Source organism: Myotis yumanensis, unplaced genomic scaffold (assembly GCF_028538775.1).
Source record: "Myotis yumanensis isolate MYYU_CA2020_CCGP unplaced genomic scaffold, mMyoYum1.0.hap1 SCAF_5, whole genome shotgun sequence".
NCBI classification, from domain to species: domain Eukaryota; kingdom Metazoa; phylum Chordata; class Mammalia; order Chiroptera; family Vespertilionidae; genus Myotis; species Myotis yumanensis.
Window position 1 is genome coordinate 29,954,851 of NW_027223756.1, and position 27,044 is coordinate 29,981,894.

Here is a 27,044-nt window from a genome sequence, read left to right on the forward strand (position 1 = left end):
TGTGGACAAGCCTGAAGGGGCAGGCAAGGACTAGATACTAAAGGGCTGCATTGCATGAGGACTTCCATCTTTATTCTAAGAATAGTAGGAGGCCATTAAAAGGTTTGAAGCAGGGAATGACATAGTCAGATTTGTATTTTGAAAAAAAAAAAGAAAATCATTCATTGTAAAGAACACATGGATAGGGAGGTAGGAGTAGGTAAGGTAGGTCAGTTAGGAGGCTCCGGCACTGTCTACAAGAGAGGTGGTGATGGTGTGAACAAGAGCAGTGATGGGGAGGACAGAGAGAAGGGTATGAATTCAAGAAACATATAGCAGAAAAAATTACCAGGTTTTGGAGATAAATTGAGTATGGAGTAGTGGTTGGTAAAGTAGAGAAATATGGAGGATGACCTGCTCTCAGTTTTTATCTCATTTAATCTCCAACTTAACCATATTCAGGAAGCCTTCCCAGAGAAAGATTTCTTCACTCTACCTGAACATATTTTTTAATATGTTTTTATTGATTTCAGAGAGAGGAAGGGAGACGGTGAGAGAGAGAGATAGAAACATCAATGAGAGAGAGAAACATTGATCAGCTGCTTCTGGTATGCCCCAGTCTGGGGATCGAACCCATACCCTGACGGGAATCGAACTGGCGACCTCCTGGTGCCTGGGACAATGCTCAACCCACTGAGCAACACCGGCCGGGCTGAACATATTTTTTATCCCTTGAAGCATTTGGGATAGGTTTGAGGTTAGAAGAGGATTATTATGCACATACACTCAGGTATTTAAGTTCCCATTTATTTTTAGCCCAAGTTACAGAAACTCCCGGCTGATGTGGGATGGCAGGAACAGAACAGCATGTCTTGGCATGATGTTTCCTTGGCTCCCTGGTTCTGTGATGGAAGCACAGTGGTTTGTGGAACTTGAAGTTCACTATGATCCTGCTAGAATTGAGAAAAATTGAATTCATATACATTGTTACCCTTTTATATTCAGGGTTTACTGGATCATTTTGAGAGAATTTATGCTATGTGTTTCCCTTTAAGGAATGTTCACAGATTGTTTCTCTCACCACCACCACCCCCCGCCCCCCGCCTCCTTTGATTCTTGAATGAAGCCCAGCACCATCAGGGCAATGCCATCCTCTGCCAGGAAAAAAGCAGATTCAAAGATCAGGTGTGTTAGAGCAGAATCTCTGCTTCTAGATTTCCAATCTCCTAAAGCGCTCTCCCCCTGAAAATCTCTATTTCTGTGGCCATTAACATTCCTCTTTTGTATTCCTAGAATCTATCTACCACAGTGGTCGGGTGTATAGTTGTTGCTTCATAAATATCAGTTGCATGAATAAATAAATGTAACATTCCATCTGTAGAATGTGATCTTGCAAGTTGCTTTATAACTATCCTTGGTAATTTTGTACAATATGTATGAATAGCCCATTCATTTACAACACTTATTTGCCCAGCTAGTGGTTCAGCTCTTCTGATATAGGTGGGTATAGGTTTTTAATTTTTCTTGGTTCCAATCCCTGCCTCCTTGGCTTGCCATGTCATCCTGCCTTTCAATCTCTTGCTTCTTCTTTCTTATAAACATTAAGTGTCACAAATTTTATGTGACAAGCTCTGGCCCAGAGGCTGGGGAAATTAAAAAAGGAGGAGATATAGTCCCTGTGCTCAGGCAGGAGAGAGACTCATAGAGGGAGCCTGATTAAATTGATGAGGTGATGAGGTGTAAGTTTGCTGGAATGGCATACTGTCTGGGGTTCTGTCAGAGGAGGGTCAGAAAGGATGTAGTGGAGGAGGCAGTAATGTAGCCATGTCCTGAAGGGTAAGTAGGTATTCACTATTCATCTACTGTACAAAGCAAAAGGCTTATTATAGCTCAATTTAAAGAAAACTGAATTTCTTAAATATGCAGGTTCTAACTAGGGGTCATTAGTCTCTGGATGAAAGTATAGATACCTTTGCCGACTTTGCTTCATCTCTTTATTGGATGTGCATTAGCAAAAGAAGAATTGTGATTGGTGTGTGTGTGTGTGTGTGTGTGTGTGTGTGTGTGTGTGTGTGAGAGAGAGAGAGAGAGAGAGAGAGAGAGAGAGGGAGAGAGAAAGAAAGAAAGAGAGAGGAGAAGAGAGGGAGGGTAGGAGGAGATATGGATAGATCCAGGTAGCTGAATACCACAGAGTTTGTTCTTCATGAACTAATAAGTCCTATTGACTTGTTAGCAAGCCATTCCATCAGTGTCCCTCTGAGGACTGTATATCTCATGAGCCTTCTCTCTTCTTGGCTTTTAGGCCAGGCTGTCCCTGCGGGATCCCATGTGAGGCTGAATCTCCAGACTGGGGCGAGAGAAGTGAAACTCCAAAATGAAGACAAGTTTCAAAATACTTTGAAAGGGACAAAAAAAGGCAAAAGGTAAGCATCATTCCTAGGGATTGGGAGACTAACAACACTGATTTTGTAATAATGAAAGTAATGACAATGTAATGTTTCTTACAGTAATGAATGCAATGCAAATTCATGTGACTTTTAAATATATTTGTAATATTTAATAGCTTAGAATTTGTGATAAACCTCTTAGGTTTTATGGAAGTTTACGTCAATGGATCTTTGGAAAGAAATAGTTTGCAAAGCAAATTGATACTTTAAAAAAGGCAGTAGGGTGAATGCTTAACTTATTTTAAAATGAAGCTATTGAGGGAGGAGAAGATGGCGGCCGGCAGGATGGCAGTGAGGAAGAGAGTATGAGAGAGTGAGGGAGCAAAAGGGGAGTGTGTGGACGTGTGTGGTGCATATGTGTGTGAGTGAGGGACAATTAGATCCTGCAAGACTTTTGGGGGCTGGTGGACTGGGCTCTCTTGGATGGGGAGCCCCTGCTCCTGCTGTGGGCGGCCAGTGCTGGCACATAACCACACTATCTTGAAGGACAGAGCTTCTGTGACTAGGATCCCAGCCTCACCACCACCCAGACTGACCTCAGATGAAAACTGAGACCCTACAGCCAATTTGTACAAAGACCTACTACCATAGCTGCAGACTCATGGGCACTGACTCCACCCATACAGGTCTCAGGCTACTGTGAGTCCTGGAGTGTGTTCCCCTCCCGCCTATCCCCAGAAGCACAGGTCCCACACATCCTGAGCCATCCCCCTTACTGTCAGCGCATGCAGACCCTGCCCGGACTGTGGCAGCCGCATCTCCCGGGCACCCCTGACTGTCAGTGCATGCGACGCGCCTGCTAAGCTCACAGCCACAGCTCAGGCCCCACACAACTGGGCACCTGGACCCTTCAGCAACAGCAGAAATGGGGAGACAAGGAAGCAACCCCCAAAGGAAAGAAAAGGAGAAATCACCAAAAAAGAAAAAAGGAACTAAAAGAAATGGAGGTATGCAATATGTCTGAAAGAATTCAGAGTAATGGTCATACAGTTCATAAGCCGGATGGACGAGAAAATCAACAACCTTTGTATGAACCAAGGAGAAATCAAAAGTGATATAGCTACAATAAAGAACACCATAAAAGGCTTCAACAGTAGACTAAGAGAAGCGGAGGACCAAATTAGTGAGCTAGAAGATAGGGCAGAGAAACAAGCCCAATCTGAACAGCAATTGGAGAAAAAAATTAGAAAGCAAGAGGAGAGCCTAAGGGAGCTTGGGGCTAACATGAAACGAAGTAACATATGTATAATAGGGGTGGCAGAAGGACAAGAAGAGCAGCAAAGATTAGAGAATCTATTTGAAGAAATAATGACAGGAAAACTTCCCTAATATGGGGAAGAAAAAAAGTCACCCAAGCACAGAGAGTCCCAAACAAGATGAACCCCAAAAGACCCACCCCAAGACATGTGGTAATTACAATGGCAAATGTTAACAAAGAGAGAATTTTAAAGGCTGCAAAAGAGAGAAAGGGAGTTACCTATAAAGGATCCCCCATTAGATTATCAAATGATTTCCCAACAGAAACACATCAGGCCAGAAGGGAATGGAATGAAGTATACAGAGTAATGCAAAGCAAGGGACTGAATCCAAGAATACTCTGTCCAGCAAGGCTATCATTCAAAATTGAAGGGGTAATCAAGAGTTTCACAGACAAAAAAGGGCTAAGGGAGTTTATCACTACCAAGCCAGCAATGCAAGAGATGGTAAAGGGACTGCTGTACAAAGAAGAAAAAAAAGGGAATAAGGAACACAGGCACCAAAATATAAATGGCTGCAAACAAGGACCTTTCAATCATAACTTTAAATGTAAATGTACTAAATGCTCCAATCAAAAGACATCAAGTGGTTGAATGGGTAAGAACACATGACCTATATATATGCTGTCTATAGGAGACCCATCTCAGAATAAAAGACTCACACAGATTGAAAGTGAAGGAATGGAAAAATATCAGGCAAATGGTAATGAGAAAAAAAAGTTAGGGTAGCAATACTTATATCTGACTAAATAGACCTCAAGGTGAAGGCCATAACCAGAGATAAGGAAGGCCACTTCATAATACTAAAGGGATCAATACAACAAGAGGATATAACTCTGGTGAACATATATGCACCCAATGCAGGAGCACCCAAATATATGAAAAAAACTTCTGGATGATATCAAGGGAGAGATTGACAGCAATATGATCATTGTAGGGGACTTTAATACTCCACTGACATCACTGGATAAATCGTCTAGACAAAAAATCAGCAAAGAAACAGCAATCCTAAACGACTCACTAGTTCAGATGGACTTAATTTACATCTTCAGAACATTCCATTCCAAAGCTACAGAATATACATTCTTCTCAAGTGCACATGGGACATTTTCAAAGATAGACCATATATTGGGTCACAGGCAAAGTCTCTCCAAATTCAAGAACATTGAGATCATATCAAGCATCTTCTCAGACCATAATGGCATAATATTAGAAATCAACTACAATAAAAACAACCAAAAAATTCAAACACTTGGAGACTGAATAGCGTGTTATTAAACAATGATTGGGTTACCAAAGACATCAAAGAAGAAATTAAAAACATCCTGGAAACGAATGACAATGAAAACACAACAATCCAAAACCTATGGGACACAGTGAAAGCAGTCCTGAGAGGGAAGCTCATAGCATTACAGGCCTACCTCAAAAAACAAGAAAAAATGGTAATAAATTGTCTAACTCTACAACTTAAAGAATTAGGAAGACAACAACAAGAAAAGCCCAGAGAGAGCAGAAGGAAGAAAATAATAAAGATAAAAGCAGAAATAAATGATACAGAGACCAAAAACAATACAAAAGATCAATGAAACCAAGAGCTGGTTCTTTGAAAGGATAAACAAGATTGATGAACCTCTAGCCAGGCTCACCAGGAAGCAAAGAGAGAGGACCCAAACAAACAATATTAGAAATGAAAGAGCGAAATAACAGACTCCACAGAAATATTAAGAATTGTTAAAAAATACTATGAACAATTCTACTCCAACAAACTAAACAACCTAGAGGAAGTGGACATATTCCTAGAAAAATACGACCTTCCAAAACTCAACCAAAAAGAATTTTAAAAAATCTCAACAGATTGATAATTAAGGAGGAAATTGAAGCAATCATCAAAAAACTTCCAGCAAACAAAAGCCCTAGGCCAGATGGCTTCACAGGGGAGTTTTACCAAACAGTCAAAGAACTAAAACCTATCCTTCTCAGATTATTCCAAGAAATTCAAGAGGAAGACACACTTCCAAGCTCTTTCTATGAAGCCAGCATTACCCTAATCCCCAAACCAGATAAGGACACTACAAAGAAAGAGAATTGCAGGCCAACATCCCTGATGAACATAGATGCTAAAATACTCAACAAAATTCTAGCAAATCAGATCCAGCATTACATTAGAAAGATCATATACCATGACCAAGTAGGATTTATTCCAGGAATGCAAGACTGGTACAATATCTGTAAATCAGTAAAGATGATACATCACATAAACAAATTGAGAGACAAAAATCACATAATCATATCAATTGATGCAGAAAAGTCATTTGACAAAATCCAACACCCTTTTCTGATAAAAACTCTCAGCAAAGTAGGAATAGAGGGATCATACTTCAACATAATAAAAGCCTTATATGACAAACCTACAGCCAACATCATCCTCAAGGGGCAAAAACTAAAACCATTTCCCCTAAGAACAGGAACAAGACAGGGATGCCCACTTTCACCACTCCTGTTCAACATAGTACTAGCTGTAGTGATCAGATAAGAAGAAGAAATAAAAGGCATCAAATTGGAAAAGAAGAAGTAAAATTGTTATTTTTCGTAGATGACATGATATTGTACATAGAAAACCCCAAAGACTCCATCAAAAAACTACTAGAGTTAATAAATGAATTCGGTAACGTAGCAGGATACAAAATTAATACCCAGAAATCTATGGCTTTTTTATACACCAATAATGAACTCACAGAGAAATTAAAAAAGCATTCCCATTTACCATTACAACAAAATATTAAAATACCTGGGAATAAATTTAACCAAGGAGGTAAAGGACCTGTATTTAAAAAATTACAGGATGCTGAAAAAAAAGAGATAGAGGAAGACATAAACAAATGGAAGAATATACTGTGTTCATGGATTGGTAGAATCAATATCATTAAAATGTCCATACTACCCAAAGCAATGTATAGATTCAATGCAGTCCCCATTAAAATTCCAACAGCATACTTCAAAGACCTAGAACAAACTCTCCAAAAATTCATATGGAATAAAAAAAGACCCTGAATAGCTGCAGCAATCTTGAGAAAGAAGAACAAAGTTGGAAGGATCACAATACTAGATATGAAGCTATATTACAAAGTCACTGTGCTTAAAACTGCCTGGTACTGGCACAAGAACAGACATATAGACCAATGGAACAGAACAGAGAACCCATAAATCAGCCCAAGCCATTATACTCACTATTTGACAAAGGAGGGAAAAGCATACCATGGAGTCAAGACAGCCTCTTCAATAAATGGTGTTGGGAAAATTGGACAGATACATGCAAAAAAATGAAACTAGACCACCAACTTACACCATACACAAAAATAAACTCAAAATGCGTAAATGACTTAAACATAAAACGGGAAACCATAAAAATCTTAGAAGAAGCCATAGGCAGCAAAATAGCAGACATTTGTTGTAGCAATATCTTTACCGATACAGCTCCTAGGGCAGGGGTGGGCAACCCCTGGCACGCGTGCCAAACATGGCACGCCAGTAACTTTTGCTGGTACATGAAACCCTCTCTTACAATCTTCCATTTACAATTTTTTTCTTAATATCGACTTATTTTTCAGATAAATTCAGTGTAGGTGCATCTTAGATAAATAATTTTACATAACAAGTTATCTTAAAGACCATAGACATGGATTGACGAGAGAGGGGAAGAGCAGTTTTTATGCCTCTGCCTTAACTCTCCCTGCCTTCCTAGATCCGACCAGTGTTTTGGTTTCATCCACATACGCTTGTGAATCTTTGTTCTCGGTGATGAATTTTGTTAAGTCTCGTAATAGGAGTAGCCTGACGGATGAAAGTAGTAGCTCGTGCATATCTCTGAAGGTCACGAAATATAAACCTGATGTAAAATCTCTGTCATCAGTGATGCAGCAGCAAAAGTCCCACTGATAATATCAAACGGAGTCATAAAGTTTTGTTGGACTATCAGTGTACATGTATACATTAAAAAATAAATGCGTTTTTCATCATCATATACTGTGTTTTAGTCGCTCGAATGAATTTCATTATTTCTTCAAGGTTCTTCACATATGTACACCTTAAGAGATATCAAGTAGGCGTAACATGTTCTCAAAAAATTAGGGTTGGCATGCAGAAGAATTTTGAGTCAGAGATTTTGCTGGTTTTGGCACGCACTCACAAAAAGGTTGCCCACCCCTGTCCTAGGGCAATGGAAACCAAGGAGAAAATAAACAAGCGGTACTACATCAAAATAAGCTTCTGCACAGCAGAAGAAACCATCAACAAAACAACAAGAAAGCCGACTGCATGGGAGAACATATTTGCCAATGTTATCTCCAATAAGGGTTAAATCTCCAAAATTTATAGGGAACTCATACAATTTAACAAAAGGAAGATAAACAATCCAATCAAAAAATGGGCAAAGGACCTAAATAGACACTTTTTGAAAGTGGATATACAGAAGGCCAAGAGACATATGAAAACTTGCTCGGAGTCACTAATCATCCGAGAGATGCAAATCAAAACAACAGTGAGGTACCATCTCACAGAATGGCTATCATCAACAGATCAACAAATGATAAGTGCTGGCAAGGATGCGGAGAAGAAGGAACCCTCTTGCTCTACTGGTGGGAATGAAGACTGGTGCAACCACTGTGGAAAACAGTATGGAGTTTTCTCAAAAAATTAAAAATGGAACTTGCATTTGACCCAGTAATCCCACTTCTAGGAATATATCCCAAGAAAACAGAAACACCAATAAGAAAGGATATATGCACCCCTATGTTCATAGCAGCCCAATTTACAATAGCTAAGATTTGGAAACAGCCTAAGTGCCCATCAGCAGATGAGTGGATTAAAAAACTGTGGTACATCTACACAATGGAATACTACACTGCTGTAAAAAAGAAAGAACTCTTACCATTTGCAACAGCGTGGATGGACATTGAGAACATTACGCTAAGCGAAGTAAGCCAGTCAGAGATAGATAAATATCACATGATCTCCTTCATTTGTGGTATATAATGAACAACATAAACTGATAAACAAAAATAGAACCAAAGTCATAGAAGCATCGTACAGACTATCCAACCTATGATGGAAGGTGGGGTGTGAGGGGGTATGAGATCAACCAAAGGACTTGTATGCATGCATATGAGCATAATCCATGGACACAGATGGGGGAGATGGGGGGTGAAGGCATGTACTGGGGGGTGGGGGTGGCCGGGGAGTGGTCAATGGGGGAAAAAGAGACTTATGTAATACTTTAAACAATAAAGAATTTAAATTTTTTTAAAAAGCTGTTTTTTTTCCAGTACTTTAAAAGCACCTAATTGAATCCCAACAATTAATGCGCTGATTACAGATGAATCATCTATTCATTAAAACAGGCCTGTTAGGCCTTCTGCTTTGCAATAATATTTTCTTGTTGAACAATAAAATTGCATTTTAAAGTCTTTAATTCAGACTAACTTTTCCTCTTGTTAGTACATATTAAATTAAAACAAGCTCTCTTATAGTATAAAAGTTCTCCAATGGTAAGAGGTTGCCTTGTTTTTAATAACCAGCTTATTTGATTATTTGATTTCTGGCAATTTATAGTCTCTATTTTGCTGTTATTTGCCTTGAATTACCAAGTTTTCTGTTTTCTATTTCCTGCATGAGGGAGAAGGAGGTTAAAGCATGGGATTGCAAGGGTTGCTAGAATTCTGCAGTTTGAAAGGTCGGTGTTAATACCAGCCATGAAGTTTCTAACACAGAGACCAGCAAATTATAGCCTGTAGCCCATTTTGGGACTGCTGCCTATTTTTATATGGCCCACAGCTAAGTTGTTTTTAACATTGTTTAATGGTTGGAAAAGAAAACAAAAGGAGCATATTTCATGACTCATAAAAATTGTGTGAAATTCAGATTTCAGTGTCCATAAAAAGTTTTATTAGAACACAGAGGCCCGGTGCACGGGTGGGGTCCCTAGGCCTGGCCAACGATCAGGACTGATTGGGGCCTTCCAGCCGCCAGCCAGGACCTTCCTTCCCCAGCTGCTGGCCGCCGCCAGCCAGGACCTTCCTTCCCCAGCTGCTGGCCGCCGGCTGGGGCCTTCCTTCGTTTTGCACTGCCCCCTGGTGGTCAGCTCATGTCATAGCAAGCGATCGAACTCCTGGTCTCCCAGTCGAACTCCCGAGGGGACACTTTGCATATTAGTCTTTTATGTATAGAGATGGCCATACTCGTTTATGTATTTTCTATGGCTGCTTTCTTGTGACCCTGGCAGAGTTGTGTAGTTGGGACAATCACCATAAGGCCCACAAAGCCTCAAGTATTATCTGGTCATTACAGATAGTTGGCTGCCCCTGTTTTAATGCGTGTTAAGCATTGAGAGTCAGTCGTGGATTGAGTGGAGTTAGTGTTATTCAGCCCTTGTATAATTATTAACAATATTTTACAATTAGATATGGGGCAGAAAGGGACTTTAGAGGCCCAGTTTTTACCTGAGTATTTTTCTTGATATACCTGACCAAAAAGTCACTCAGCCTGTCCATATACACCTTCAGTCATGTGGCACTCACAGTCCCACAAAGCAACCTGTTCATATTTGGGTAGTTTTTACTGTTGGAAAATTTGACTTTACTTGTGATAGATAAGATAAGGAGATATTTGTCCTCCTTAATGTCACCCCGAACTGGGAAAATCGTTATTTTTCTATATACACCTATACCTATGGTGACCCAGGTCATAATGATTAATTTCTCATAGTCATCTAAGAAATAATCAAATCTCACTGTTGTAACCCTGTCAACCCCTCCATCCCCAGCACACATATATACACATATGTCAGGGTCTCAAAGTATTTCAGGAGGTCTTTTTTTACATCTAAGGCAAGTCTTCTTGTTTTCTAAATAAAAAGCCTATTTTTTTTCTTGGTTTAAGAATATTGAATTAGGAACTGGACTAATGTGGAGTCTTTTATCTGATGTTTTTAATACCGTGGGAAGTTATTTCTCCATACCTGACATCAGTAGGCGCACTTGCTACTTTGTCTGTTGTTCACATCTTTTCAGAATAGAAAGTAAAGCCATCCAAATGGTCTGTGATAGACACACCATAAGAGAAAGATTTGTCACCACTCCTGACTCTTTACTTTTCTCTTTTGAAATGTTTCTGAGAGCTCTGCCCTGGGATGGCCTCCAAGATACACTGGGCATGTCCTTTTTCTTCTCAGCATTTATAACCAGTGGAAAACCTGCCTGCACAGGAGCCCAAAGCATTGAAAAGGTGGTGTGGGTGTTTACTGCTGTGAGCTCAGGAGTCTCTGGCTGTGTTTGGTGGTTACATCCTTCTTCTGGGGCCAACCTCTTCCTGTGCTCCTCCAATTCCACTTCACAGTGTCTTCCTGGCTTTTTAGCACTGGAATGGAACAGAGTCCAAAGGACAGGGCTAATTTCCAAAATTGTTGTAGTATTTTGTTTATCCCCCTGGGGAACAAGACCCACCCCTTTCCATCAGATTGCCAAAGAAGTTAGTGATCCCACAGAGTTAAATACTTCTTCCTCCACCTTGATATATCTCCTGGGTTATCCATAATGCGTCCCCTTCCTACTCCCCAGCGCTGGACAGACTTGTCAAGCACAGTTCACATTCCGTACTTCCCTTTGTCCATCTTACTTTTGTTCCCACCTCTGTTCACTGAACTGAAATAACTACTGGTGCTAAAACCTGCCCCCACTCCCCACCCCATGAATGCCTTCTCCTCAGTCAAGATGAATGGTTGTGGCTTGAATTAGTTCCAGTGGTCTCTGTGAGGATATCATTCTGTAGGTTTTGCCAGGTTCCCTAGATGACATCTACATTGGTTCCTTTCTTCCTTCTTTTTGGAGACTAGCTCTGGAAGGTAACTGACCTTGATTCTAGTCTTTGGCATCTTAAATCCATTCCTTTATCAGGTTGACACATAACTTCTGCATCTACTCTGTGCTCAGGGGTTGGTCTTAAAGGTAGGAATTTATTTAGCCTGTTTTTGTGAAGATAGGCTGGCTTTTCAAATCAGGTCAGGCACATGCTTGGGCGGGGGTGGGGGGGGGGGGCCTCAGGTCTCTGTTGGTTTATTTCCTAAAAGAATATAAATAGGGTCTAAGTTATTCTCTCTGTATTCAGTACCCTTTAGGAGGTCCTGCCCTGGCATGTGCTGAGAGAGGAGCATTGCAGAAACACTCTAGACTTGTTTTGCCTGAGTAGCTGGCTGAGAGCTTTCTGTCCATGGTGGGCCTTTGTCCTGTCCCATGCCATTTCCTCCTCTTTCATGAAATGACCCCATCTTCAGCTGTGTCTTTCCTCCTCTAGCTTCAAGGTAAGATTACCCTGTTGGACTTCTGGCTGACTGAAGGTAAAGGTAGGGTAGGACACTTTGAGTTAGACCTGGCCTGGTTTAGCTTGCCTTGAAGTACCAGCCACCCATGGGAGGGGGCAGGGTTCTTTCTTGGGAAAGATGGTGTCTCCCTCCTAACTCCCAACTTCTCTTCGGACAGGCTGGACATCAACACTAACACCTATACATCCCAGGACCTCAAGAGTGCACTGGCAAAATTCAAGGAAGGGGCAGAGATGGAGAGTTCAAAGGAAGACAAGGTATGTGACATTCTCCAGGGAGTTAGTATAAGTCTGCAGGGTGGCCTTGAAGGGAATCACTTTTTCCCTTTTGCAGTAATACATGGGATAATAATAACAATAATACTATAAAATAATTTAAACAGAAGTTAATGCCAATATAACCCTTTATAGACTACTGAAAAAATGCTGGGGGCATTTCTGTCATCGGTTAGGTTAGGATCCAACTTCCAGTTACATGTTCGGGAAAATTGAGGTACAAAGCAGAGATAGCCATACTCTTCATTATCACAGACATGAGTGAAAGAGTAGAAATTAAAATTCAGATCTCACTTGCACTTGGATTACTACAAGTTTAAAGGACAGAGGTGTTGGGACAGGAAGAAAGAAGCCTGGGTCCTTGTCCTTATCCTTTGAACACGTAGCAAATATATTTCCTTTTCCAGGCCTTAAGGTTTCTTAAATTCTGTACAACACAGGGCTTGGATAAGAGGATGGCTGAGGTGTCCACCAGGTCTCAACTCTAAACTCTACAAGCTAAGGGAATGAGAAGGAACAAGAGGCAGAATCGCAGCTCCTTGGCTAGGCCCCTAATATCTGGGAGGGCTTGTAGGTACAGACCTATACCAGAAAGAAATTTTACTCTTAGATGGATCTCATGAGCTCATGTAACAGCCAGAAAATGTCACAGATCATTTTTTACATTTCCAGTTGAGTCCTGTCTTTGAAAGAATCTCCTTAGATGACTGCCTTGGAGACCTTTTTAAGTTTTCCCTCCCTCTTCTTTTTTGCTTTGTCTACCTCTTTGCTTTGCCTGCTCTCACCTCAGAATCCTGGCAGTATTTTAGAGGGGCAGCATAGGGTTCTTGACAGCTTGTATGTTAGTAGAGAAAGCCTTAGGTCCCTCATATCCTTTAGAGCTAAGTATTTCTGAGACAAATGAGCCTTTTTTTTTTTTTTAATGTGGGGGAGGACCTAATTAGGATGTGTTAGTATGCAGGCCATGTCTCCATGTCTTTACTTATCTTACCAGTAACATCTCCCAGCTTAGAGAGTGTATATGTGATGAAGTGATTATCAGGATAGCAGTAGCAGCAGCAATGGCCGAAGGAAGATGATGCGTAAATATCCATCCTACCACAGGTGTACTAACTGAAGGGGTGAGAAAAAGCAAATCCTCTACCTGGTGAAGGTAAGGCCAACAGAGGAGAGCAGTGCATGCCTAGATACATGGAACAGAGATATTAGTGTTCCTGTGGCCAGGGTTTGGGACTATTCCGACTTATTATCCATGTGGGGCTAATGGGAACATAAAAGCCAGCCTTTGTTCATGTCTTCTGCATTGATGGAAGAACCACTGTACCTCTGTCTCTTCTCTTTGTTCTCTTTAATGATATTCTTCCTCCATAAATAAGTTAGTATAGAAAAGTATGAATATTATGAAAATGTTTTTAAATGCGAAAGCAAGAGATTACATTTTCAGGGTTTTTTGTTTGTTTGCAATTAAAAATAACCCTCTCTTTTAGTAAGGAGAGATCCCAATACCAGTACCCAAATACACGATCCCAATCCTGCATTTCTGATTTGAGTCAATTGCTACTTCTGAAATAGGGCTGCCACCACACTCTTTCTTTACATCTGTGGAGCTCAGGTTGTTAGCTCCTTCACTGAGGTGCTGAGTCCTGGTGTATTTTAATTGGAGCCTGTTTGGACTGATTCTGCTCACTGCCAGTGCACTGGGAGTGGCAAATAAATTGACTTTAAGTAGATTGGAGAGTTTCTTACATGTCCTAAACTTCTGACTGCAGATGCCATCATACTTTTTGTTTATCAGTATTTACTTGGCTTGGGTTGGTGAACACACAGTACAATCCAATATAATAAAAGCCTAGGGACCCTACCCATGTACGACTTTCATGCATCAGGCCTCTAGTCTATATATATATATATATATATATATATTTATATATCTCCCTAATAAGCAAATAGCCCGAACGGCTGAACAACTGAACAACCAATCGCTATGATGTGCACTGACCACCAGGGGACACACGTGGAACGTGGCGGGCGTTGGCAGCAGGCGGCAGAGCGCAGAACATGGTGGGCATTGGCTATGGCGGGATGGTGGAGCAGGTGAGCAGGGGTGCCAGACCAAGGCGGGGTGCTGGTAGCTGTCATCAGGGCAAGCCTCTGGTAGTTACTGAAAATTCTTTGCTCCCGCATACCACAATCCTGCCAGGTGCTCGCACCTACTGCCAGCGCCGGCCCCGCTCACACCTGCTGCCGGTGCTGGACCTGCTCGCACCTGCTGCTGGCGCCAGAGCCACTGCTTGCACTCCCTGCCAGCGCCTAGTGCCGGCCCCGATCGCTCAGAGCCATCAGTGGGTGCGAGCGGTGGCTGCCAGCCCCAATCGCCCCTGAGGGCTTCTCCACCTCCCCCTACTCCTGAGGGGCCAGCAGCCGCCTCTCACACCCACTGCTGGCATCGGCCCCGCTCGCACCTGCTGCCAGCGCTAAAGCCGCCGCTTGCACTTGCTGCTGGTGCCGGCCCCACTCCCACCCGCAGCCCGTGCCAGAGCTGCCGCTCGCACCTGCTGCCAGTCCTGATCGCTTGGTGCCATCAGTGGGTGCAAGTGGCAGCTGCCGGCCCCGAACGCCCCTGAGGGCTTCTCCACCTCCCCCTGCTCCTTAGGGGCAATCGGGTCAGCAGCTGACGCTTGCACCCACTGAAGGCGCCGCCCTGCTTGCACCTGCTGCTGGCGCTGGCCCCAGTTGCTCCACGCTGTCAGCAGGTGCAAGCAGGGCTGGCGCTGTCAGTGCCTGGGAGTGCATGGGAGTGGTGGCAGCGGGAACGGGGCTGCCAGCAGACTGGACCAGGGGGCATGCAGGAGAGGCTGGGCGGAGCGCAGAGGATGGGCCGAGACTCACCCCTGTGCCCACCGCAGCCTCGCAGCCCATAGTTCCTTTCAAGGTGCACGAATTTGTGCACTGGGCCCCTAGTATACAGATAAAGTATTATAGAATTGTATCCCTGAAAGTTATATAATTGTATTAACCAATGTCACCCCAATAAATTCAATAAAAAACATTTAAACCCAGGTTGTGTGGTGGTTTGCAAATGCAGGATTGTGCTTTTGCTATTTTTAAAAACAGTACTGTCAGATATTGTGCCATATCCTGTCAGTTGAGAGAATGTTTTTTGAGCTTTATTTTTTTGGAGGGAAGGGTATCAATTCTGTTGTGTCATTGGTACTTGAGTAGATTTAAGTGAATCAGTCCTTCTCAGAGTCACTTGCTTCATGAAAAAGCTCTGTTTTGCCCAACAGATTTGGGTTGTTATTGTTGAAACTGATCCCTTTATTCCTCTATTACCATACAAATTTCTTGATGCTTTATGTTTTATCATGTCAGATGTTGTTCACCTGTATACTATAAATTGCTGCATTTTAAAATATGGCCTTAAACTTTTGATTCTGGGCAAGATGAAGAAGACTCATTGCTCTTTATTCTTCCTACTAAAGGACAACTGAAAACCCTGGACATAATACTAAAAGTAAATATAAGAACACTCTAAAAGGTTGGAAGAAGGAGGCAGACTGGCTAGGGACGTAGGCACTTGATGAATGACCTGGCAGTGAGTTCCTTGGGCTTTCATGTTTCCCTTTATATCTCCCAGAGTGGGCACTAGAGAAGCCTACGTCTCGGAAATGCCAACAGGTACATAGAAAATAGCCCTAATAAAAGCCTGGTCTTTGGAGAGAAAGAACCAGGCAAAGGGCAGCCTAGTAGGACAAAAAACTTTTGGACAATACCTGTCCCACTTTAGCCAAAGAACATGGAAATCTTCCCATCTTAACCCTCAGTGCCAGTGGAAATTGAATGGGGAACGTGGATTTCAATCTTCCACGTGGTGGTAACAAACTGCACTCTCATTCCTCCACCAGGGGGATGGGGAGCCTGAGCTTGCACTCCTGTTGGCAGTGAGATGGTGTGAGGCTGTAATCTGTTACCACCACCAAGGTGGTGTCAGTGAGAGTTGAGCAGAGAGTTGAGGCAGAATTTTCTACTTTCTGCCCAGTGTTAAGAGACTATTCTTTGCTTCCTTCACTGGTGTGCTACCAGTAGAGACCAGTGTTTTTCATCCTCCACATGGGGTAGTGTGACCTGCTGTTAGTGTGGCATCAGCAGAGGCCAAGAAGAGAACCTGGAAGTTGTCCCCTGACTGGCAGTACCAAGGAAGTTTTGCACTTCTCCTAGCTGAGGTAATGCCAGTGGAGGGTGGGGGTGAATGGAGAGTCTGTACTTTCACCCTTTACCTGGTGGCAGTGAGGCAGTGTGATGCAGTATTGTGCTCCCCACTCTGAGGCAATGTCAGTGGGAGTAACTGAGGAGGCCAACTTTTCACCCCTAGACCAGCAGCGAGAGGCAATGCTTCAATCCCCCATAAGGGTGCTGTCAGTAGAGGCTGAGGAAGGAATTCTGCTCCCTGTGTCCAGTGCCCAGTGGTGGCCAGTGATGTTTTTTTTTTCCTCCTAACTAGAGAGTGTGGTAGGATTGTGGAGAGAAGGGAGCTAGAGAAAGGGATTTTGCAAATGAAGTCCTGGTCATGCTTTCCATGAGAAACTGACCAGAGTTAACACAGCAAAAGATTTAAGAACTGAACTGTAGTTTGGAATACTGTCCAGGTGTTTAGATTAGCTTCTGGTTAGCACACAAAAGAAGTAGACCAGAATAACACTGCAAAAGCTCTGAAAACTTAATTGTTTTGTAGTCACAGCTATACATGAAGGCCAGAACCAGCATATTAAACCTAAACAATGTGACTGCCTACTGAAAAGGAAGATTCAGAGTCTTAAGACCAGAGTGTCCAGGATACAATAAAAAAAAAATCACTCATCATACCAATAATCAGGAAAATCAAAACATATTTTAGGAAAGACAACAGAGATACCAGCAGTGAGATGACTCAGAAGTTGGAATTATCTCACAAGGATTTTAAAGCAGCTATCATTTAAAAAAAAGCAATATGAGCACTCTTGAAACAGATGACAACCTCAGCAAATAAATAGAAGATATAAAAAAATTAAATGGAATTTTAGAACTGAAAAATACAGCAATTTTTAAAAAATTAATGGGTAGGCTTAATACAAAATAGAGATGAGAGAGAAAAACATCAGTGAACCTGAAGACAGATAAAAATTTCTTAATCTAAAGAAGAAAAAAATAGATTGGAAAAATGAACAGAGATTTTAGGAACCTATAGGACTACAGGCATACCTGTTTTTATTGAGCTTTGAAGATATTGTGTTTTCATCAACATTGATGCAAGACCCTCCACTAGTAAAAAGATTACAACTAGCTGAAGGCTCAGATGATGTTTAGCATTTTTAGCAGTAAAATATTTTTTTACATTAAGGTTTGTACATCGTTTCTTTTCAGATATAATGCTTTTGCACACTTAATAGGCTACAGTATGATATAAACATAACTTTTATGTGCATTGGGAAGCTGAAAAATTTGTGTGACTCACTTTATTGTGATATTGGCTTTATTGTATGATCTGAAACTGAATCTGCAATATCTCCTTGGTATGCCTGTGTAACAAAAAGATCTAACATTTGTGTCCCTGGAGTTTCAGAAGGAAAGAAAGAAGAATGTAGGACTAAAAAAATAATCAAAGAAATGAAGATGGAAAAATTCCCAGAGATGATGAAATGCATAAACCCATGGATTCATGAAACTGAATAATACAATAGCCAACACCCTGGAATAACTCAGATTTTCTTCAATAGGTGAATGGTTACAAACAAACAAATATCTATACAGTGGAATACTACTCAGCATTAAAAAGAAATGAACCATTGATATATGCAGTAATGTGGATATATCTCAAATTCATTATGTTCACTAAAAAAGCACCGATCTCAAAAGGTTATAGGCTTTGTAATTCCATATATATAACATTCTCCAAATGTCAGAATTATAGAGATGGAGAACAAATCAATGGTTGCCAGAGCATAAGGACAAAAGGGAGTGGACGGGAGGATGAGGTACACCTATACAGGAGTACAATGGCCCTGGTTGGTTTGGCTCAGTGGATAGAGCCTTGGCCCACAGACTGAAGGGTCCGAGGTTTGATTCTGGTCAGGGGCATGTACTTCAGTTACAGGCTTGGGTTGCAGGCTCGATTCCCAGCCTCTGTCGGGAGCGTGTGGGAGGCAACCAATTGATGTGTCCTTCTCACATCAACATTTCTCTCTATCTCCCTCTCCCTTCCATTTACTCTAAAAAAATCAATGGAAAAATATCCTCCCATGAGGATTAAATGAAAATAAAGGGACACAATGGAGGTAGAGATGGACAGTTCTGTAGCTTCATTGTTCTGGTGGTCACATGAATCTATATATTGAACAAAATGGTTTAAAATAATATAGACACACACATGCAAATGTGTACATATAAAAGCTGGTGAAATCTGAATAAGACTTGTAGTCTTATTAACAGTATTGTACCTAAGTCATTTTCTTGGTTTGGATGTTGTGCTATTGTAATGTATGGTGTTACCATTGGGGAAGCTGAAAGAAGGATACATGGCACTCTCTGTACTATTTTTGTAATTTACTGTGAGTATTTAATTACTGCAAAATAAACAGCTTTTTTTCCTTAAAAAAAGGGGGGGGCCTTTCTGAGGTCCAGTTACACATCATTTTTGTGAGGCAGAGGTCACTAGTTTCTTATTCTGCTCACTTGCTTGTCATCCTACAGTTCGTTGCCTGGCAGAGTTCTCTAGCAGGGTGTAGGGAGAGCATTTTCCTGCTATAAGCAGAATATGGCATCCTATAGATGTGATTATTCTGCTAGGAGCTTGGTCTTTTAAAAGAGAGGCTGATTCATTCCTTTGGTTGGTGTTTCTATGGCGTGCTTATAACTGGAGAAAAACCCAAAGGTAATAAATAGATGAGCAATTTGGAACTGACAGCTGCTCATCATCCTGCTTTTTATAAATATTCGTGCCTTTTAATTTTTCTCAAAAGATAGAGACACAAACCACTGTGACATTTCAGACTCTTTATAAGCACTATCCTCTAAAACTGGGAAGAAAACAAGGAGTGTCACAGGTATAAAATATCTAATTAAAATCTTTTATTCACCTCCAACATCACTTCATTTTTAAAACCTTTGTATGAATGTGGGGTAAGGAGGGATTGAGAGAAAATTGAGATTTGAGTATAGTACATATAGTAATTTAGCCACTTGAAACAGTTGAACAAATTGTACACCTGTAGTTAGATTGACAGTAATGACAGTGATTTAACTTTCATCAGCAAATTGCTCCCACTCTGACATCTCTTTACCTACAGTTTTCTACATCTGGGTTTCCCTATAATGTTGCTGGATTGGGCAGGACAAAGCCAAGATATTCTATGATTGTAGAATATAGAGAACCAAGGTGTAGATTATTCCACCTTAGACCTCAGCCTTTCCCTGTAATGTTAAGGATTGAAAGTGAGCTTGCATTGTTCCCCTGACCTCAGTGATTACAACAACAAGACTTTTCAATCTTCCTGAACATTGGAAGTCAAATTGGGATAAGAGAACCTTGGAAAACCTTGAGTGTGTTATTTGGGGCAAAGGGCTATATGAGTAGACTCTGAAAGCATCTTAGAAGATATCAGGATTTCTAATAGCAGACATGAACAAAAATTTTGAGTGTTGGAGAAGCAGTTCTTTGAGGAGGAGCATCCATGGTAGACCACAGGAGTCTGGGAAAGATATCTCCAATTGATTTAATTAATCATCTCTTTGCTTCCTAGGCAAGGCAGGCTGAGGTTAAACGTCTCTTCCGCCCCATTGAGGAGCTAAAAAGGGACTTTGCGGAGTTGAATGTTGTCATCGAGACTGACATGCAGATCATGGTACGGCTAATCAACAAATTCAATAGTTCCAGCTCCAGCCTGGAAGAGAAGATTGCTGCACTCTTTGACCTTGAATATTATGTCCATCAGGTATGGTATTTCATTGTCCATAAGTCTGATTTTTTAACTGACAGCTTCCCCCCCAACCCCCATCCTAAGCTTTTGGAAAATACATCAGCATCTATACTTCTCTCCCAGCATGTACTGTATTTTTAATCTAGGTCAATATCTATTGTTGTAAGATACATTCTTTTTTTCTTTTTTAATCCTCACCCAAGGATATGTTTTTATTGATTTTAGAGAGGAAGGGAGAGAGAAAATGAAGGAAACATCAATGTGAGAAAGAAACATCAATTGGTTTCCTTCCATACCTGTCCTAACTGGGGATAGAACCCATAAATTATGAGCCCTGACCAGAAATTGAACTTGGTGCATGGGACAACACTCCCAACCAGTGAGCCACATGGCCAGGTCAAGATGCATTCTTAGAGGCCAGAGCCAACCTCTTTTTCATTTGGAGGATTACCTCCTTTATTTTTCAACAGAGGATACAGCAGAAGTAAAGTAGGTGTGGTCCCTGTTCCATGTAGATTACAATTTTGTAAGAAGGAATCTATCTAATCTAATAAAAGAGAAACATGTAAATTGACCATACTTCCGCTGTGCCCCAAGCCACACCCACGAGCCAATCGGCAACTATATGCAAATTAACCCAACCAAGATGGCCGGCAGCCACGGAGCTGGAGCAAGCAGGAGGCTTGGTTGCCCAGGCAATGGAGGAAGCCAAGCCTCCTGCCTGCCGTGGCCAGCTCTGGCCTCCGCTAAAGGCAACAAAGTTTCAATTATAGAAGATAAATAAACCCCAGATACCTGCTTCCAGCCATCCTCCACTGGGAGCTTAGGTGGCTGGGGGCCGTGGCCAGCCTGCAAACAGCCATCAGCCCCTCACCCAGGCTGGCCAGGCACCCCAGCGGGACCCCCACCCTGGTCCAGGACACCCTTCAGGGCAAACCAGCTGGCCCCCACCCATGCACCAGGCCTCTGTCCTATATAATAAAAGGGTAATATGCAAATTGGCCCTAACAGCAGAACGACTGGGAATGACTGGTCACTATGACACACACTGACCACCAGGGGACAGACGCTCAATGCAGGAGCTGCCCCCTGGTGGTCAGTGTGCTCCCACAGGGGGAGCTCTACTCAGTCACAAGCCAGGCTGACGGCTGCCAGTACAGCGGTGGTGGTGGGAGCCTCTCCTGCCTCCTCAGCAGCGCTAAGGATGTCCGACTGCAGCTTAGTCCTGCTCCCCGCTGGCAAGTGGGCATCCCCTGAGGGCTGCCGGGCTCCCAGGGGGACGTCTGTCTGCCAGCTTAGGCCCAATCTCCCGGGAAACGGGCCTAAGCCAGCAGGTGGTTATCCCCCAAGGGGTCCCAGACTGCGAAAGGGCACAGGCCAGGCTGAGGGACCCCCCTCCCCGCCCCCCCCAGTGCACAAATTTTTGTGCTGTGGGCCTCTAGTCTTATATAATAAAAGGGTAATATGCAAATTGACCCTAATAGCAGAAAGACTGGTCACTATGACACACACTGACCACCAGGGGGCAGACGCTCAATGCAGGAGCTGCCCCCTGGTGGTCAGTGTGCTAACACAGGGGGAGCTCTGCTCAGCCACAAGCCAGGCTGACGGCTTTCAGTACAGCGGTGGTGGTGGGAGCCTCTCCCGCCTCCTCAGCAGGGCTAAGGATGTCTGACTACAGCTTAGGCCTGCTCCCCACTGGCAAGTGGACATCCTCTGAAGGCTCCCGGGCTGCCAGAGGGATGTCTGACTGCCAGCTTAGGCCCAATCCCCCAGGGAGCGGGCCTAAGCCAGCAGGTGGTCATTCCCTGAGGGGTCCCAGGCCGCGAGAGTGCACAGGCCGGGCTGAGGGACCCCCCACCCCCAAGTGCACAAATTTTTGTGCACCAGGCCTCTCGTATATATATAAAAGCCTAAGGGACTGGTATGACCAATTCACAAAAGACCGGTCAACAGGTTGCTATGATGCACACTGACCACCAGGGGGCAGACACTCAATGCAGGAGCTGCCCCCTGGTGGTCAGTGCACTCCCACAGCCAACCTCCTGCAGCCTGCCAACCTCCCGTGGTCCTTTCCCCCAGCCGGATGGCCCCGATCAGGACTGGCCGAGATGCCCTGATTGGCCCCCATTGCCGGCCAGGCTGAGGGACCCCACCTGTGCACAAATTAGTACACCGGGCCTCTAGTAATTAAATAAATAATTAAACAGTGATCAAATTAACAACTTGATGAGAGAATTTAAAATTGTGTTGAGGACTGCAGAGGGTAATGTAGGAGTATATGACAGGGAAATTTAGCCTAGTTGGGGGCATTGGGAAGGCTTCCCTGAGTATGTGACATTTAAGCTGAGCAATAAAGGATGAATAGGAGTTGGCTAGGCAAAGAGCGGAGATTAAAGCAGGGGATGGCAAACTATGGCCCAAATCTGCCCCGCTGCCAACTTAGATAAATAAAGTTTTCTTGGGACACAGCCACACCTATTGGTTTATGTATTGTTTTATTGTTTTGGGCTGTATCTAAGCTACAGTGGCAGAGTTGAGTAGTTGTGACAGAAACCATGTGGCTCAGAGTCAACAATATTTATTATCAGGCCCTTTAGAAAAAGTTTGCCAACCCTCGGACTAGGCCATTCCAGGCAGAGGAAACATCATGTGCAAAGATTCTGAGTTAGAGAAGAGCTTGGTGAAATTGAGGACCTGGAAAAGATTAGAGCATAGTGACCAGGGGATGGGGTAGCAGGGATAAAGTGGAAAGGTTAGGGAGTCAGAGCGCTGGCGTTGGCAGTGCCATGCTCTTTATGATTTTATCCTTGATCCTAAGAACCACTGGAGAGTTTGAAGCAGGGAAATGACTGATCAGACTTGTGTCATAATAGTTAACATTTATGGAGCATTATCATATAATTGGCTCATATTCAAGTGTTTTGTACACATTAATGTATTGGCTTCTACAGCTGCCTTATGAGTAGGCACTGCACTGATATTAACCCCATTTTATAACTGAGGCAAATGAGGTCACACTTGTAATTTCCCAAGGTCACCCAGTTAGTGGTAGAGCTGGGATTTGCAACAAAGCCTTACTGACCCCAAACTCTGTGCGCTTAACCTTTTGGCCATTCTGCCTCTTACAGGCTACTGATACCATTTGAATAAAGCCTGAAAGGGAGTGAGTCTAAGGAAAAGGAACCAAGAGAAGACATTTATTTATTCAATAAATTAATTTATTCGGTGTCTGTTAAGTCCCAGACAATGTTCCAGGCACTTAGGATATATTTCTTACCTTCTAGCTGAAACAGATAGATAATAAACATAACTAATAAGTAAATTATATATAATATGTTTAAAGGTGATAAATACTATGAAAAAATAAAAAGAGCAGGGAAGGGAAGGAGCCTCTTGGGCAAGAGAAACAGGAGATACCCTTAGCCCTAAAGTGGGAGCATGTCTAATATATTTGAGGAACCACAAGGAAGTCAGTGTGGCTGGAGCTGAGAGAAGAGGGAGAGAGGTAGATGTAACTCAGAGAGGTGATGGGAGGAAGATCATGGAGCTCCTTGTAGGTTATGGAAAAGAATGAAATTGGACGTTATTAAAGGATGACATGCTCTGACTTATTTTTAAAGGATCCCTCTGGCTGCTCTATTGAGAATTAGACAAGAGGCAGGGGTGGGGTGGTCATGGGTAGAAGCAGGGAAACCAGATAGGAGGCTGTTGCAGTAATCCAGCCTAGGGGTAATGCTGCCCCAGGAAAGCGGTGTAATCATAATCAAAGGCTTTTTGAGATCCTCACCAAGACATAGATCTTCATCATCCTCCCACACACGACAGCATCCTTGTTCTCTATAAACTAGGCTAAAAACATTCTCTCTTTAGGATTTGTCAGCCTTTGTGGTGAGAGAGGATAAGTGTGTACTGTATCTGCAGGAATTATGGGACGGCCACTTCATCTTCTTTCTCTGCTCATAACTCTTTTTCAGTCTGCAAATAGCAGGGCTGTGATCTCCTTAGAGGGGAAAAAAAAAAAAGGACCTGGTTCTCTTTTCTTTTTCCAGTCTTTCTCTTCAGGGTGAAAAAACAAACATTCTAATAGCATTTCTATTATAGATATTTAAAGGACTGAGGATCCTAGGGGTTATTGGCTAAGTCAGTCCTGCTTTGATGTTGACAGCTTTTATTTTTTCTCATCTTAACGTACTTGGATAGATCTTCAGTTACCAGGTTTCTGTAAGCTCTTCCTTTAGTTGCAGCATAAAAAGCCAAAATGACTAGAAAGCTTAGCAGAGGGGAGTGAGTACACAAAAGGGCTCTGACAGATGTCTGTTTTCCCAAAACCCAGGTGATATCCTATTCTGCTTTCATAGGGCACTAGTTAAACAGTTGGACATTGTCCACCGCAGCCTGAGGTTAGCCTGGTAATCAACCAGTCCCCTGTTAGAGGCCAAACTTGCCCTGTTGACAGAAGAGTCATAAATGTTTTGGGTCATTAGCCTTTTAATTGGAAATATAAGGTCCTTGGCTTGGGATGGTATGTCAGGTTTCCATGCGACAGTGTTAAGTTGTGATTAAAGAAGACACAGCTTAGCCTCGAGTTCCAGTTGCAGTGGGGAATTGGGGTGATGTAGCACTAGCTTTGAGGAAGATAGGATGTTTCTTGCCAGGAACTTCACCAGTCTACTTCTATTCTAGATTCACTGATTGGTGGTTTTGAGAGCCATGGGCTTGAAGGACCCAAAATGGATCTGCCCAAGTATTCCTCATAGCCGTGTTTGAATTATTAAACAGGATTTGTGAAAAGCAAAACCATGGGTGTGGAAAACAGTTTGTGAGTTATTTATAAGGAGCAGCTTCTGTCTGCCCATCCACCCTGGGGCAGTGTGTTTACCTTCTCTCACATCATGACTCCTCAATTATTTACCACCATTTCTTCCTTTCTTGGTTTCCTTTTCTCTCTTTGTCTTATCAGTGTTGTGGTTCTCTTTTTTCCTCCTGAGTGTTGACATAGTTCTCTTCTACCCTCTTCTTTAGCACTCCCTTCTTCTACCTTGACTTCCTTTCCACCTGTCCCACCTTATTCTGAAGGTATCCTTGGAAAAGTTCTGCCCCCAGACCCAGATTTTGGAGCTTGATCTTCTGGGCATGCAGTGGGCAGAATGACTCCTTTTTTTCTCATCTCTAGTGAAATAACAAATGAGAAAACATCTTGAGAAAACTGAAATGCTTATATAAATGTCAGCATTTATAATACCCTGAAATATCTTTGTAGTAATAAAGATAATCTAGTACAGAACCTTTGTGACTCTGGGCTCTGTTATTTTGGGGCTTTCAGAGTGGCAGCTGTTTTTGTAGGAACTCATGCAAGCTTTGATATGTAGCCATTCCTAGGCACGGAGTGACAAGCCTCTGAGCCATGGTTTTGTAAACAAAAGACCTGGAGGAAGGAGGATCAGAGGAGAGGTGATGAATTCTTGGATTTTAAAAACAGAGTATGTAAGGAAGTATTATTTATGGCAGAAAAATCCCAGCCCTGTTTTGGGGCCTTTATGGCAGTGCCAACTCCATACTTACTTCATGTCCCTGGTTAGGCTATTTCTTCAGGTCTGTGGTACCAGGGACCCATCCATTTTGTTGGCACAGATACTCCAGATTGCCCCCCCCCCCTTTTTTTTTTTTAACTTACAGTGGAGTTTATTGCAGTAACATATTTTTCTGACCAAATGCATTCACTGGTTTAATGTTTGTTTATTGAACACCTAACTATATGCTTAGTGCTATTCTAGTCACTAGACCAGTGATGGCGAACCTTTTGAGCTGGGCGTGTCAGCATTTTGAAAAACCCTAACTTAACTCTGGTGCCGTGTCACATATAGAAATTTTTTGATATTTGCAACCATAATAAAACAAAGACTTACATTTTTTATATCTATTTTATATATTTAAATGCCATTTAACAAAGAAAAATCAACCAAAAAAATGAGTTCGCGTGTCACCTCTGACACACGTGTCATAGGTTCGCCATCACTGCACTAGACCTACAATAGTGGGCAGATAAAAACCTCTGCTCTTGTGGAGTATATATGAATGTATAAGAATGATCTTCTAAGTGGCAAAAACAGGCTAGGCCCACCCCAAAGCGAGCAGAATACAGTTCTTTAAACTTGATTTCTCTGTTAGAGCCCTCTTCCAGTTTGAAGGACACAGGTAGGAAAGGGCTCTGTGGCATCTGGAGGAAAAAGGTGGGTAGCAATCACATTGTTGTTGGGCTCTACCCTCCTGGGATTTCCTGATGATTTGTAGAGTGGGATCAGCATGTGGGCAAGAGGCAGCTTTTGTAGCAACCAAGATATTTTCAAGGGATTCTTGAAGCTACTCCATGAAGAAACTGGCATCCAGTCACCTTTCTGAGAAAGCTCTTCTTGTTCCATGATTTTTTATTTGTATTTATTTCAGAGAGGAAGGGAAAGGAAGAGAGATAGAAACATCAGTGATGAGAGAGAATCATTGATTGGCTGTCTCCTGTATGCCCCCTACTGGGGATTTAGCCCACAGCCTGAGCATGCACCCTTGACTGGAATCGAACCCAGAACCTTTCAGTCCTTAGGCCGATGCTCTGTCCACTGAGCTAAACCCAGCGAGGGCTTGTTCCGGGATTCTAATGACGCTTGGGAAATGAGATCTCCCCTCTTTCATAGAATAAAAGATAGAGTGTCTGGACTTGAGGCTTTGGAACTTAAATGATAGCCTACCCGGTGCTAAACGATAGAACT

The 27,044-nt window shown here is 42.5% G+C and overlaps 1 protein-coding gene across 2 annotated transcripts in view; it reads left to right on the forward strand.

Moving 5' to 3' along the window:
• The window catches only part of SIL1 (SIL1 nucleotide exchange factor), a 214,986-nt gene that overhangs the window by 129,975 nt on the left and 57,967 nt on the right, over positions 1–27,044 (forward strand). For both annotated transcript variants that reach the window (XM_070414888.1, XM_070414889.1), the window contains exons 4-6: positions 2,282–2,402; positions 12,211–12,310; positions 20,104–20,295. In XM_070414888.1, coding sequence (XP_070270989.1) covers positions 2,282–2,402; positions 12,211–12,310; positions 20,104–20,295 — 413 coding nt within the window. The remainder of the gene's footprint in view (positions 1–2,281; positions 2,403–12,210; positions 12,311–20,103; positions 20,296–27,044) is intronic.